Source organism: Schistocerca nitens, chromosome 9 (genome assembly GCF_023898315.1).
Source record: "Schistocerca nitens isolate TAMUIC-IGC-003100 chromosome 9, iqSchNite1.1, whole genome shotgun sequence".
Lineage (NCBI taxonomy): Eukaryota > Metazoa > Arthropoda > Insecta > Orthoptera > Acrididae > Schistocerca > Schistocerca nitens.
Genome location: NC_064622.1, coordinates 284,832,647 through 284,847,315, shown reverse-complemented (window position 1 = coordinate 284,847,315; position 14,669 = coordinate 284,832,647). Strand labels below are relative to the sequence as shown.

At 41.8% G+C, this 14,669-nt stretch overlaps 1 protein-coding gene across 4 annotated transcripts in view; it reads right to left on the bottom strand.

Annotated features, from left to right (window-relative positions):
- LOC126203486 (protein suppressor of sable) overlaps positions 1 to 14,669 on the bottom strand; it is an 81,666-nt gene that overhangs the window by 50,614 nt on the left and 16,383 nt on the right. The window contains exon 1 of one of the 4 annotated variants that reach the window (XM_049937810.1): positions 4,635 to 4,763. The exons of 2 other annotated variants lie outside the window; for them this stretch is intronic. In XM_049937810.1, coding sequence (XP_049793767.1) covers positions 4,635 to 4,666 — 32 coding nt within the window. In that variant the 5' untranslated portion in view covers positions 4,667 to 4,763. Of the gene's footprint in view, positions 1 to 22; positions 181 to 4,634; positions 4,764 to 14,669 lie in introns of those variants that run through there. One more of the 4 variants, XM_049937812.1, reaches the window with a different exon arrangement.

The window sequence follows — 14,669 nt, the reverse complement described above, 5'->3', positions numbered from 1 at the left end:
CGAGAAATTAGAGAGTACCTACGTTCAAAGACCTAAGTGACGCCTACGAGACAGACGTTTTAGGTCGTGCTTCCAGTGTGAACAGCTCTTTAGGGCTGGAAAACGACGGTTGGGCAGTGAGTTCAAAGGAGATAACCAGTACACAATGCTCCCACAAGGTGTTCCAGCGCGGGCTCCCTATTGTGCTTCTTCTCGGGCGCCTGCAAGAACTCGCTACCCAGCTGCATACCTGAGCAACTCTCACCAAGCGACGTTGCCGCGTTGTGCGCACACTTCCGTAAGTGTAGCGACCTTCGAACAGCCGCCTTCTAGCTTTCGAGTACAAAGAGAGGCGCCTAGCTCCGTATGTTTGCATTTACCACAACAACAATGACGACTTCATCACACTACATTCTTACAATAAACCAAGAGTTGTAAATATCAAATGTTAAACTGTAGACATAATAACTGGCTGGTAAGTCATCTCAAAAGGTCGGAAGGATGGTAAAGAGCGTACCACCTCCAAAAGGACCAACCTCAACGAAGCATCGCAGAGTTCAAACAATTTATCTCCGTAACAATGGCACCGTATCCCGTTATCCCGTATATTTCGACAGATCTTACGATATCTAACGGAACATTTTTTACAAAATTTCGCACAGCCGACCGAACTTAACCTTCCGGTTCGCCAGCCAACCACGCTATGGACTGTAATTTTTACCGGTGTTATTGAATTAAAGGCTACAATGCTATAATTTGAGCATCTTGGAGAAAGATGGTGTGTGTTCTTTTCTAATGAATAGCATCCCTCCAATTTAAATTTACGCTAGGTTAGACTCACTTCACTGGCCGAATAATGGTGAAGTGTGGTTCAGGTTAGATGCCGATTGTTTTCGAAACTGCTTATGCGAAATCTTAACGAACTACTAGTCATCTGATTTGACGACGGACTTAAACTAGCGCGTAGAAAGGCAGTGTAAAACGAGGAAACAGTTCATTGAAATCCGTCCGCTGCATGTTCAGCAACGAGCTTAGAAAGGCGTTAATATTTAATGATCATTTGTTACGTAATACCAATTACCACTGCTCAAGCAGAGATTATATGACAAAGATCTCTTTAAAGCTCATATTGAAACGCAAGACCACATTTCGTTCTTCCAACTCACGTATGTAACGGCTAACAACAATCATATATGAAAAAGTACGCGACAGCTTACATTAACGAGCTCAAGAATCTCTAGACCCAAGTTACAAAGAACACCAAAATTTTTTGTCGTCCAACGGGAACTGCAACATATGAATTTTTGGCTAGAGCCTGTTGTGAAGGTTCCAAAGCGAGATTCCCACTTAAAAACTGGTGCAATACTTATGCCAAGGCACGGATTTTGGTCGAAATGTTGCGTCTAGTTGTTCTCCCCCCCCCCCCCCCCTCCCGCACTCAACACAAGCTTTTCCTTTCTTTCCCTTTTCGGAGTTTCTAGAATCACCAAGAAATTACTATTTAACAACAGGGAGAGGCAGATGTAGCGCAGTGGTTAATCCAATGAAAACTAGTGAAGCACGGTTCAATCCCGCGACCATCCTGAGACATTTTTCGTGGTTTCGGTAATTCACTGTAAGATGAATACTGGGGCAGATCTCTAAAGTGCGCTCTGCTCTATTTCAGTATCGCTGAACTAGTTCTCGTCTAATGACCTCGATGCCGACAGAACTTACTCTGGCCTTGCCTCTATTGCCTTACAAAACAGCAGAACAAACGCGCTCGGGTAACAGCACGTCCATCTTTTTTTTCTCCATTTCACGCCTCCCTACGTTAAGGCAATGGTTGATGACGTGCGTAATAAATTCAGCCATCCTGCTGGAAGTGGCACGAGAGCCTACTGCAAGAAAAGTCCGCGCAGTGGACTGAAACATAAGGATAGCGATGGCACTATTGATTTCGATATCAAAATCCCCCACCCATAATCAATGATGTAATTATACGACCGCCAAACTTCGTAACATTCAATTTTCATAGTCGTTACCCGGCGCAGTAACGTTCTGTTCGGATATCAGACTTTTAGTACACTAATCAATACACCCGTCCTTACTTGGAAAACCGAGTGAAATAAGCTTTCAATCGCTGCGGCACCTCCGGGCTCCGAATAGCAAGTTTAGCACGGTATGATAAATGTATAAATCCCCGGTGAAGTACGAGTTCCTATTCCCTGCCTCGCAACATTTAAACTAGCAACTAAATACTGAAACGAACCTGGAACGACTGTATTTACAGAATGAATATTTCCTTTCTACGGAGGGCACAACGTAAGTGTCCTTATGAAAGTTAACTGAGAGGTATTATGAATCGCGCAGTTCCACTAAACAGTGTGCCGTTAGCCGACAAACATGAATCACACACACACACACACACACACAATTTCCCCCCCCTACACACACACACACAATTTCCCCCCCCCCCTACACACACACACACACACACACACACACACACACACACACACACACACACTGTGGTTTCAGTACTTGACGCTCTCTCCCTCTCTCTCTCTCTCTCCCCGCCAAGGAAACTATAGCCCCACAGTTTCCGATTTCACAAACAAAAAATAATGGTGTTCATTTTGTGGTAACTGAAATTACAATCAACGTAAAACTCACATCTAATACTGAAACATTTTAAACAAATGTTAACAAATTACTTTTTTGCACAACCTGTATGAATTCTAAAGTTGTTCATCGTTTTTCTTTTTTCATTTTGTATCTAGGTGCGGCACGTTTACTGAACTGTCACAATGCTAGTTGCAGGTGTTTTCGGGATACAAACATAGCCGTGTGTCAATCTTCCAGGTGATTCATGACAGTATGAGCCGAATTAGGGGATTAATGTGTTATTTATTCTGATCGGGTGGGTACAAAGACGGAGAGTAATCGCCATTACTTTCCGTAATTTGTTTCATTTATATTCATATGTTTTGTGTTGATGAAAGACAAACGTGGTATATCCCAGGTTCGCGAACTACTACCCTAACTGAATAGCGGAATGTCTCATCGGTTATGTGATATTGCCTTCCAATGTAGGAAAGAAACACTTTCGTAATACTTTGGTGTTTATCTGTAGTCCTGTATACGGAAATGACGTTCAGTATGACTGTTTTCGCGAATAACTACATTGAAACATCTGGTCAGCGTACGACTACAAGTTTCGCCGAAATAAATACCTGCCGAAATATTCCCTGACCAGTATTACAAAAACGAGTGAAACTAAGACTAACAAACCGCCCGGAACCTGAATGGCGTCACACACCGTGACGCATGAAAGAACTACTCTTATCACTACGCAGTTACCGTTATCGCTATGTCAGTATGTTGTTTGGCGCTCGTCCCACGCACCAGCACTACAGATGATAATTCCAAACCTCTGGAATGGTTTTTCATTCTTAAATGGAATTATGAAGATTTCTAATTGTACGGAAACGAGTTAATTTCCCAGCAAAATTAAAAAAGAAATAAAACGAAAAAGTAACATCTACTACATATTTCCTCCTTGCCTGATGGCAATAAAATCATTGAAATGATATTTATTTGTTTATTATGTTCGGCAAAAATAACAAAGAGTCGCACTCTTAGTCTCCTCCGAATCTTGTAGGATCCAAGCTGTTCGGATTTTACTTGCTACAGTATTACGAACAGCAGATATCGCGAAAACCAGGGATATTCTGTCTAATCTTATTACTGTATCTCGGCTATAACAGCTGTTACCATGTGGATAAATTTACAGTTCAACCGGGAACGCACAAAACACGAACTCACACTAATTTAATAAGAGCTACAAATAGCCTCGGGCGAGGCCCCGCGATGACGTCAGCAGTGGCCACTGTGGCACGCAGTAACGGGACAAAGGAAATCGTTGAAAACGTTTCAAACTTTTGCAAGTAAATATTTACTACATTTCATACCACACTTATGACAGAATACCTCATCTCCTCTTTGATGCGATGTTACGACGGCGTGCGATTATTTTTTGCCACTCATGTCCTGTGACGACCTGATGTTCAATTATGTTCTACCGTCGAGCACAGATTTCTTTAACTTCCACTGAATGTGGCAGATACACGTTTCTGTGGGTTAGATTTCCCTTGTAAGATGTAGACAGCGTCCCGATTCCTGTAAAAATCCTGATTCTACGTTCAATATGACTACCGTCCAAACAGTAGCGACGCAGTATTTTCGTCGCTGTGCTATTTTCGTCTGGAACGTTCTAGCAACAAAGCATGACTACTGGCCTCATTTCAACGTTCGCGGTAAGGCTCCCACTAACGATAGTCATTTCGGAACGTACCTCGACAACGAGAGAGAGTACGCTTCGTAACTAAAAAAAGTGATTTATTCAAAAAGTGTAGCTATATTTAGCTCAGAGCAAAATTAATAAACTTCACTGAGCATTTAATAATACAAGCACTTCAGCTCGTCTGCATGGGCGCTATAACTAAGAAATCCCCAATGTGAGTAATTCTTTTATACGGAATCGACGACGGCTGCCGTTCCGGCATTTTGCTTTTCGTTCCCCTTCGGCGCGGCCACAGTCGCAACGGTTAGAAATAATTCCACAGCGAAGAGAATTTAAGTCGTGATGATGCAGTAAACGACACAAGTCTCACCAATGGTTTACAACGCGTGCGCCCCCCCTCATTTTGAGACTGATCACAGATCAAAAGGCAGGCAGGCGGGCGGGCGGGCCAGAGAAGAGATGATGGTCTTGCGTTGCTGGGTCGGCAGCTGCAGCTACTACTAGGCAGCCGAGAGCCGCGCGCCTGCGCACTGAGCTCGCCTGTTGTGACGTCACTACCGGGCGAGCGCGCGCCTACTTGCAGCGCCGGGTACGGGATGGAGGAAGGTTCCGAAGGCACGGCGAGGGTAGGGGGAATCGGTTTCCACAAGAGGCGGATCGTTACCACGGGAGAAGCGCAGCTTGCGACCGAAGAGAAAAATTCTGTTCTGAGCCTCTTCTCGTACCGTACCTGACGCACCCAAAGCTGGCGCGAATCGATTACATGCGGCAACATCGCACCGACCGCTGAATCACAGCTGCATGCCGCTCCGTCTAAAAAGTGGCAACAGCGCGGCTATCATACTCGATTCGTAATGAGGCCTTGCCGCCTTTTCTTGCTAAAGCGTTGAATAAAATTTTTCGGTTTGGGGTGTGAAATACATTAACTGTCGCTATTCTGTCGATGGAAACACAGGACACATCGCGTTTCTCAAACTTGCAGCATTCTATTCTTAATTTTTGTGGCCATAGTATCTGTAGCTGCTGTATGAATACTTCTTAACGCTTGGAATTACTTATACTGAGCGAGGTGACACACTGGACTCGTTTTCGGGAGGGCACTGGTTCAAATCCAGATTTAGGTTTTCCGTTACTCCCCTACATAGTTTTCAGGGGTATATCCTTGTGGTTCTTATGAGCACACGACCGACTTCTTTCCTCAATCCGTCGTCAACGGGACATGAAACCCTACTCTTTTGGAATCATTCACAATATTCTCCATTCTTCTGGGAGAATTTTGTTGCAGATCCGTAGTTGACGATAATTCTGGAACTAACTTTCCACAGAATATTTTATTTCTTTATTTGCTCGCAACTAGCTTCAGTGCCGAAGAGCTCACGCTCGTTGGTGCCAGTCTTGGTTTTCACTGTACTAGCCTGGCACACGGATGGGTAAAATCATGTTTAACGCGTCTTGACACAAATTAGTAAAGTGTAGCAGTGGAAAATTTATTTCATGAGAAAAAGAAAGAAAGGATTGGATCTCTCTCCGGAACTACTAAATTCGTTGTCACAGATACACATATTTTACACTTAGATTCTTTTTAATAACAATTAAAAAAGCAGCTTGTTAACCACTGAAGAGTGTTGATGTACTTGAGGTATTTACGTAATTTACTCCTAGAAAGAGAGCAAGCAGTGACTCAATATTGGGTTTTCCATTCAGTGCACATGTGTCATAGCTAACGTAATCCGTCCAGTTTCATTGTAGCCAATTTAGGAAACTGCGAATGAAAAAGAATACTCCAGATCCTACAAACATTGCAAGGTAAACAAACGCAGAAATTTAACAGCATTTTGAGCCCGACAGGTGGTTAAACGGATGCTGTAGGGCGTTGCCGACTACCTTGTACCTAGTGCTATGAGAGAGTACAATTAGCTCCAAAAACGTGGTTGTCTTCCAAAAAACAGTGGAATTTTGGAAGCTGTTCGAATAACTCATGTAGATCTCCGATATGAGTAATCAAAGTTTGTGCCGATTTCTGAGTAGAGCTTCAGCTGTGATGAAAAGTAAACCACAAAAATTTCGGAGTGTTTCTCGTTTTCTCTAAATTCCTCTGAGAGCCTTTAATCGAAAACTCATGATTACAAAAAATGTGGAAATTACATTTGCATCAACTGAGTGCTAAATCCATGTTACTTATACAGGGTGCGTCACTAACCATTGCCACCAAGAATAACTTCGAGAGTAAGATAGTAGCTGAAAAATTTGTGAGACAAAAGTTGCATGGGACAATGGGGGCCATTATATGACGTTCAGAGATATAAGGATCAACCTTTTTTTTGTTGTCCCAGTTCAAGATGATTATGGGATGCTACAGTTTGGTACTTATTTTCTGATGGCAGCTATCGAGACGAATCAAATGGTTCAAATGGCTCTGAGCACTATGGGACTTAACATCTGTGGTCATCAGTCCCCTAGAACTTAGAACTACTTAAATCTGACTAACCCAAGGACATCACACACATCCATGCCCGAGCCAGGATTCGAACCTGCGACCGTAGCGGTCACGCGGTTCCAGACTGTAGCACCTAGAACCGCGTGGCCACAGCAGCCGGCGAGACGAATCTAATCAAGTGTAACAATACGGGCTTTGAAGGTCACAAAGCTGGCATGAACGTCCATTAACAGGTGTTCGAAGTGATGACCATTGGTATCAATGCAGTGCTGCGATCTTCTTATCATGGATTGTATTCCTGATCACTTCGGCACTTATCGAAGCACATTCTCTGACAATTCTCTCTCGTATATCGTGCAAATAGTAAATATTCACCGAATACGGCGTATCCATCTAACGTACCACTGACATGTAAACACCATTCGACGGTTTCGCAATACAACACTAATAGGAACGGGAAGACTAGTATCGTCGAATCAAGCGCATGTGAATGATGTATTCCTTCAAAGAACAAGTCGATATGCTTCTCATTTATGGAGAATGCCCACGAAATTCAGTGAGAGCGAGAGACTTATACGCTGAAAGGTATCCTAACCTATTCACCCTACACGTCGTACATTTAAATATGTGTATGATAAATTGAGAACAACTAGATCTTTAATGGATCGGAAACACATACGGCAAAGGAAAGTTAACCAACGACGAAACGGGAATTGGTACTATTGCCACTGTGGTTCGAGATCCTTACGTTATTCGCGTCAAATCGCAAGGGTATCTGGCATGAGTCAGAGTAGTGTTGTTCGTGCTCTGCATCGCCATAAATATCGTCCTTGCCATATCAGTCTCCGCCCGCATCTCGTGGTCGTGCGGTAGCGTTCTCGCTTCCCACGCCCGGGTTCCCGGGTTCGATTCCCGGTGGTGTCAGGGATTTTCTCTGCCTCGTGATGACTGGGTGTTGTGTGCTGTCCTTAGGTTAGTTAGGTTTAAGTAGTTCTAAGTTCTAGGGGACTGATGACCATAGATGTTAAGTCCCATAGTGCTCAGAGCCATTTGAACCATATCAGTCTCCACCACGAATTAACTGGTACGGATTGTATGCGTCGCGCTGAATTCTGCCGATGGGCTCAACTTCAGATTCAGCGGGATGACACATTTATTAATTTGATTGTATTTACTGACGAGGCTACATTCACGAACCATGGAAATCTTAATTTGCACAACATGCATTATTGAGCAACTGAAAATCCACGTTGGCTGCGGCAAGTTGCACACCAAAAACTGTGGTCGGTGAATGTACGTTGTGGGATGCTGGAGGACAGAATTATAGGCCCCTATTTCATCGAAGGAAATCTTAATAGTAGGAAGTACACCACATTCCTGCAAGAAACATTACGTCTGTTATTGCAAGAAATACTTTTAGGAACAAGGAACAGAATGTGGTATCAACACGATGGATGTCCGGCACATTTTTCGCTGATGGCTAGAAATGAATCGTAGAGACAATCCCCAAATAGTTGGATTGGACGCGGAGGAGATGTGTCGTGGACGGCTGGTTCGCCAGACTTGACGCCTCTGGATTTTTTTCTTGTGGGGATTCATGGGGATTCATAAAAGACATTGTTTATAAAGACGTTCCAACTACACATGAAGATATGCGAGAGAGAATTGTCAGAGCATGTGCTTCGATAAGTGCCGATGTGATAAGGAATACCACTCAATCCATGATAAGAAGATTGTAGCACTGCATTGATACTTATGGTCATAACTTCAAACACCTTCTGTAAATGGTTAAAAAAAAAGTTTACCTTCATATCTCCGATGCGACCCCACCCAGCAACAAAAATCCAACCTCATATTATGGCCCCCGCTGTCCCATGCAACTTTTGTCCCACAAACTTTTCGGCTTCTATCATACGTTCGGAGTTATTTTTGGTGGCAATAGTTAGTGACTTACCCTGGGTCGTGCGGTAGCGTTCTCGCTTCCCACGCCCGGGTTCCCGGGTTCGATTCCCGGCGAGGTCAGGGATTTTCTCTGCCTCGTGATGACTGGGTGTTGTGTGCTGTCCTTAGGTTCGTTAGGTTTAAGTAGTTCTAAGTTCTAGGGGACTGATGACCATAGATGTTAAATCCAATAGTGCTCAGAGCCATTTGAACCATTTGACTCACCCTGTATATAAGCGATAACGGCGATTTTTATTTGCCAGCTAGGTTTCTTGTCATTTTCTTTGACACTATGAAAACAAAATTTAATGCTCAACAATTTCCCTCGTATGAAAGTTTGCATCAAATTGGCCAAATCTCAGTTTTGGCGAAAAGAGAGTTTTTGGCAAATTGCGAAAAAGAACCATTTTCTGACTTAACTCTTCTATGGCGAAACTTGTTCCAAAATCATTTGATCCTCGTTTTGGAGGAATGTGAAAAAAAGAGAAAAAATCGAAAATTTGTGTTTTTTTCGTCATGGCTAAAGCTTCACTTATAAATTAGGCAAGCTAAGATTATTCATATCAGAGGCCTACTTGAGTAATTAAAACAGTTTTCAGAGTTTCACAAATTTTTGGAAGCGAGAACTCTGATTTTCTTGGCCTATTATCTATTATGCCTGTGCACTGAACTTCCACTACAAAATTAGCAATCTATTTTGCTGATCCTAAATGTATTACATTTTTGGATGGAACTGCACTTTCAGTACTACAATAGCTTCTCTCTACTCGAATAGGGAGGATCTGGAGATTTTTAAATCAATCGATACAATTGCAATATAAGGATAGAAAAAGACACGGGTAAAGAAAGCGCATCACAGCATATAAAGCAGGAATAGCAAACATCACTACCCCCAATTAGTGTAATGAATCAACCACTGCACATCCCTAAAAAGTAATACCTTGTATTTTGAAAATCTACCAACATTAATGACAACTGATACTAAATAATCCACCTAACAATATTCCGTTCAGAATAATAAAGTTATTCACCAGGCCAAAAAACTGTAACCATACTTACGTAGGGAGCCACAACACTTACTAATAAGGAATTCTTTCACTGTGACAAGAATTTCTTTTCTTTTTTACTGATCAACTGAAGAATTTTCTCGTGATAAATGTTAGCAGAAGGGCGTCGTCTGCACACGCTACGTGGAATGTGCTTCCACCCCTATTGGAGCCCCACAGATATCGACCCGGCTGCAGTTTATCGCATCTGTCGCAGAGAGGAAACAAACGGTCGCTATACTCCGTATACTCCGACTGATTCTCCGCGATCCTATATGTTATGTTATAAATCATTATGTTATAAAATCATTTGCGATATACTGTAAGAACTGTGTTCCTAATTTTACTGTTTCTTTGAGGGGCAGTCAAATGAAACAGTGACAGATGGGGAAAAAGTATGTAAACTGTAGTATTTCAAACGTATTTACCCCAATCTGAGACAACTTGTCAGTGACTTCATGGAAAATTTTTTGCGATTGCCTACGGATCCATGATTGTATCCAGGCGTGCACTTATTCGTCCGAACAAATTGACAACCACGAATGTCTTTCTTCACGTCTCCAAAAATATGGAAATCGCATCGGAAGAGATCGGGACTTCACCGAGAATTTGTAATGGTTTCCATCAAAACTTCTGCTCCATACTCGAAAGAATCTTGACAACATGTGGGCGGGCGCATACCACCACACACAGGAATCTCTCCCCGTGCGATTTCATTCTTCATGACCGCCGTCTTGCTCCGAATGAAGAGGTGTGCGCCAGGGTACAACCATGGTGGTGCCGTAGGCAATCGCAAACATTTTTCCATAAATGCACTGGCCAGTGCCGGCCTGTGTGGCCGAACGGTTCTAGGCGTTACAGTCTGGAACCGCGCGACCGCTACGGTCGCAGGTTCGAATCCTGCCTCGGGCATGGATGTGAGTGATGTCCTTAGGTTGGTTAGGTTTAAGTAGTTCTAAGTTCTAGCGTCTGATGATCTTAGAAGTTAAGTCCCATAGTGCTCAGAGCCATCTGAACCATTTGCACTGGCCAGCCTGTCTCAGAGTGGGATTAATGTACTGACAGATACAGCGATTACGTTTGAAATAATAAACACTTTACTTACTTTTCTCCATCTGTCTAGTTTTCATTTAACTGTGCCTTGTACATAACCATCCACAAAAAAGGAACACACGGCAAATTATTACCGCCTACTTAACCGAAGAATAAACATTTCCACTTGAGATTAAAATACTATATTGAGATATCTGTAATTACTTTAGCCATTATACTGTCAGACAAGAAACGAAATTTTCAAGTCACCCTTCCGTTTATATTAAATTCGTTTATTCCCTACGCCAAACCAGTGCGTACCTACTACGACCAAGAGTGGTTACGCCACTTCTTTTCTTTTTGCGAAATGCTGTTGATGCCTGAATAAAACACGATGCTGTCTCGCAGATGGTAAAGTGCCTCCTAATCGTCTGAATTGTAGCAATCACACACGATTTTTTTCCTTCTCTGTCTATATTTTAAAGTGTTACTGCTATTGTTCGTTTTTTGCAGATTTGTGCGGTTGTGAACACGAAATAACTCCCAGTTCGGAAAACCATGTTAAAATAGGATTGCTTTAAATTCACCTCACATATCTTAACAGCTGGCCAACTGTCAATCGAAGGGCGGAATGTGTTGATGAAAATATACATCTGAAATACGCAAGCCGTTTGTGGCTCTAGAACAAGAAAACTGTCTAACAAAGATTAGCATGGGTTAAGGGTTCCATGTTCAGATGACTACAATGTTTTTAAGGATACACCAGGATCTCTGACTCCGCAAGGATTAGGGAAAACAACGATGACAGCCTTGTGCATAGAACCTATGCCCTATCTGTGTAGAGTGTTTAAAGGAGAAAACGAAAATAACGGTAACCCGGCGCATACATTGACAACCTGTCCTCCCTTATATACAGCCGTTTATTTGATGAGTCATTTCACCGTGTACCAGTGTATCTTTACATGAAGGTTATAAACATCCGATATGTTGTGGATTCCTTTCTATCAATAGTAATGTTGCATGGCAAATACAGTAATGATAGAATACGGAAATGGCAAGTCGCCACGAAATGCCTACACAGTTTACTGATAATGCAAAATCCGATAAGCAGTTGGATATGGAATATTCGCAATTGACTGTAAATCCCAAAGGGGTGCGGCTAGAGGTGATGAGGAGAAATGTTTTGAGCCCACTTACGTCTACGTCTATACTCTGAAAGCCACCGTGAGGTGTATGGCAGAGGGTACGTCCCATTGTACCAGTTATTAGGGTTTCTTCCCGTTCCATTCACGTACGGAGTGTGGGAAGAATGACTGAACGCCTCTGTGCGTGCTGTAATTATTCTAATCTTTATCGTCACAATACCTATGTGTACGAAACGTAGGAGGTTGTTATATATTTCATGTGTCATCATTTAAGGCCTTCTTGAAACTTTGTTGGTAGATTTTCTCGGAATAGTATACGTATATCTTTAAGAGGGCCAGTTCAGTTTCTTACCAACATATGCACAATATGAGAAACGAAGACCTGAAGCATCGACATGGTTTTCACAAAGCTGTAATAAAGCCATTCTATAGTATTTCGTTGCATAAAAGATAACATGGTTTTGATGGTATGGTATGGTAGGTACAGTGAGATAGCTTAGCGTTCGTAATTTAAATTTACACATATCCTCTTCGGTTTAGACTCTTCTGTGTAAAGTAGAAGAAAAGTACCGACCATGGTTTACGATTATTTTGACTTTAAAATCTGTGCTAGGGTAGGTTATTCAGTATGACACTACTTTTTACTGATAACGATTACAAAATGAGATGACTGCAAATTGATCAGATTGCCGGAAGGCAGACTAGCAGAAAATGCCTTGCTTGTTTTCCGAAAATACTGCTATTCCCTCCTTTTGTTACACGCTTTTTTAAAGCGTATCTAAAACGAGTCCTAGTATAAGTCGAGTAACCAATAAAACTTTCGTTGATAGCTTGCCTGTTTAATTAAGTAAATGAAAAGTCTTGTTAGAAAAGGAAATTGGAATTTAAAGGCACGTTGGCGTCGTTACCACCTGAAACGGAGCATAAGCTGTAAAAGACTGTGATTTAGAGGAACCAATAGTTGAAAAGGGATTCGAACCCAGCGCCTCCAGAGTACGAACCCTAGCATTGCACGTCTTCGGTTGGTTATTCTCTATAGAAGTACTATAATTTCGCAGTACACTTTCGCATCACAGTTACATCGAAAACGAAAAGCTAAGAGATAGTGTCATCAGTGACGTTTCGACTGACTACAGCTTATTAAATTGGATTCTAAACTAAATGATTACAAAACAGAATTACGTCTTTCTCGTAACGTTCTTTGAAGGTACCGTTAAAAAGAGATAATGAAATACATTGAGAGACCCAGACTGCGAGGGTCAAATTTGGAACACTTTGACCCGCATACACTATCGATTCTAAAGCTATGCTGGCCACTTAGCTATGAGCTCTGCAGAGATGACTTTACCTCTCATCCGCATTGATCATGGAACAGACAATTATGACCAAGTACCATGCCTTTTCCTCAGCAATTACTAGTATTAACGTGGTCAGTACAGTCAATAGGAACAGCATAAAATTCCTACTAGACTAGGCAGGCCTCTCTTCACTGATGGGTGCCGTCAATTTCCTCTGCTCTGCACTTGTGATAAGCCTGATAAAATCTGGCGCTATCTAGATAAAATCTAACACTACACGGTTTCAGGAATGTGGAACCAGACGGGAAAAAAGGGGGGGGGGGCAGTCGTGGTCATTGTATGGTGAGAGAACAGCGCTGAGCAGTCGATCTTAGCATTTTTTAAAAGAGCCATCCATATGATTTACAAATACGAAAGGAAGCAAAACTTAGGTTATTCTGTCGGGTGTTTAAAGCGAACCCTTCTAAAAAACTAATCCACTGTGTCCTACTGCGTCACATTGATCAGTAAAATTGTTATATTTTTTGTAAGGAACTAAGAAAATTTTGAAATTTTGTATTAAGGAATGTCTGAGATTGCAATAAACACTGCCGAGTATCTTACAATCGCTGTTTCCCTAAGAGTGGTGATACGGTGAAACTTGAAACACTAACTGGCATAATTTTTAACAAAGCAAAGATCTTGGCGAGGTGCCAATGAAAGCTACAATCGCATTGTGACACACAGTCAAAATTTTATAACGTACATGTATCAACATTTGTATACACATACCGCGACGGGCAACTCGGATTGCTTTTATTAGGTTTTGCATCTTAAATCCCTGCTCCGAATATTTAAAGATTCGAAATTCCGTGTATAAAATGTCCTATCTCCCGATCTATGAGCCGTGCCATACTATAATTTTACAAGTACATCCAGTGGTATATGTGGATCCTGTCTCCAAAGTGTGTTTTGCGTAGTGTTAGTAATTACAACGTAATAAATTAAAACATTATCCTTGATACTGCAGTTTTACTACATGAACAGCGAAAATGTAGTAAGCGACTACCTTCTTTCATTATTTTGCAGGGGTGTCAGCGAAAAAAAGGTTCGTAAAGGTTTGAAATTATTTGTAAAGTTCATTGGAAGTAGCTAAGTGCTCTAATTGCCAAATACTGCATGAATATAGTTTCGGTTATCTACGCGCCATGAGAGACGCTGTTTCAGGACACGCACATACATACACAGTTTCTAACTATTATACTTGACTTATTATGTTAAATCTTTATAAGATTACAGCTCTTAATAAGTGTGCTCTGACAGCATTTTAAAGTTTTAAATTCGACCAATAACTGTATAAAATATTGAAAATCAATTGCTTATTGCCTCCGGAAGCCATTAGATACATACACGCAACTGGGACCGTGTCCCGTGTTAGCTGTTAGTAATACACATAACGGTTACTCTTTTAGAAAAGTTATAGTGGTAGAAATACAGGGAAGGAAGTAAAAATAGTGTTTAAGGTAC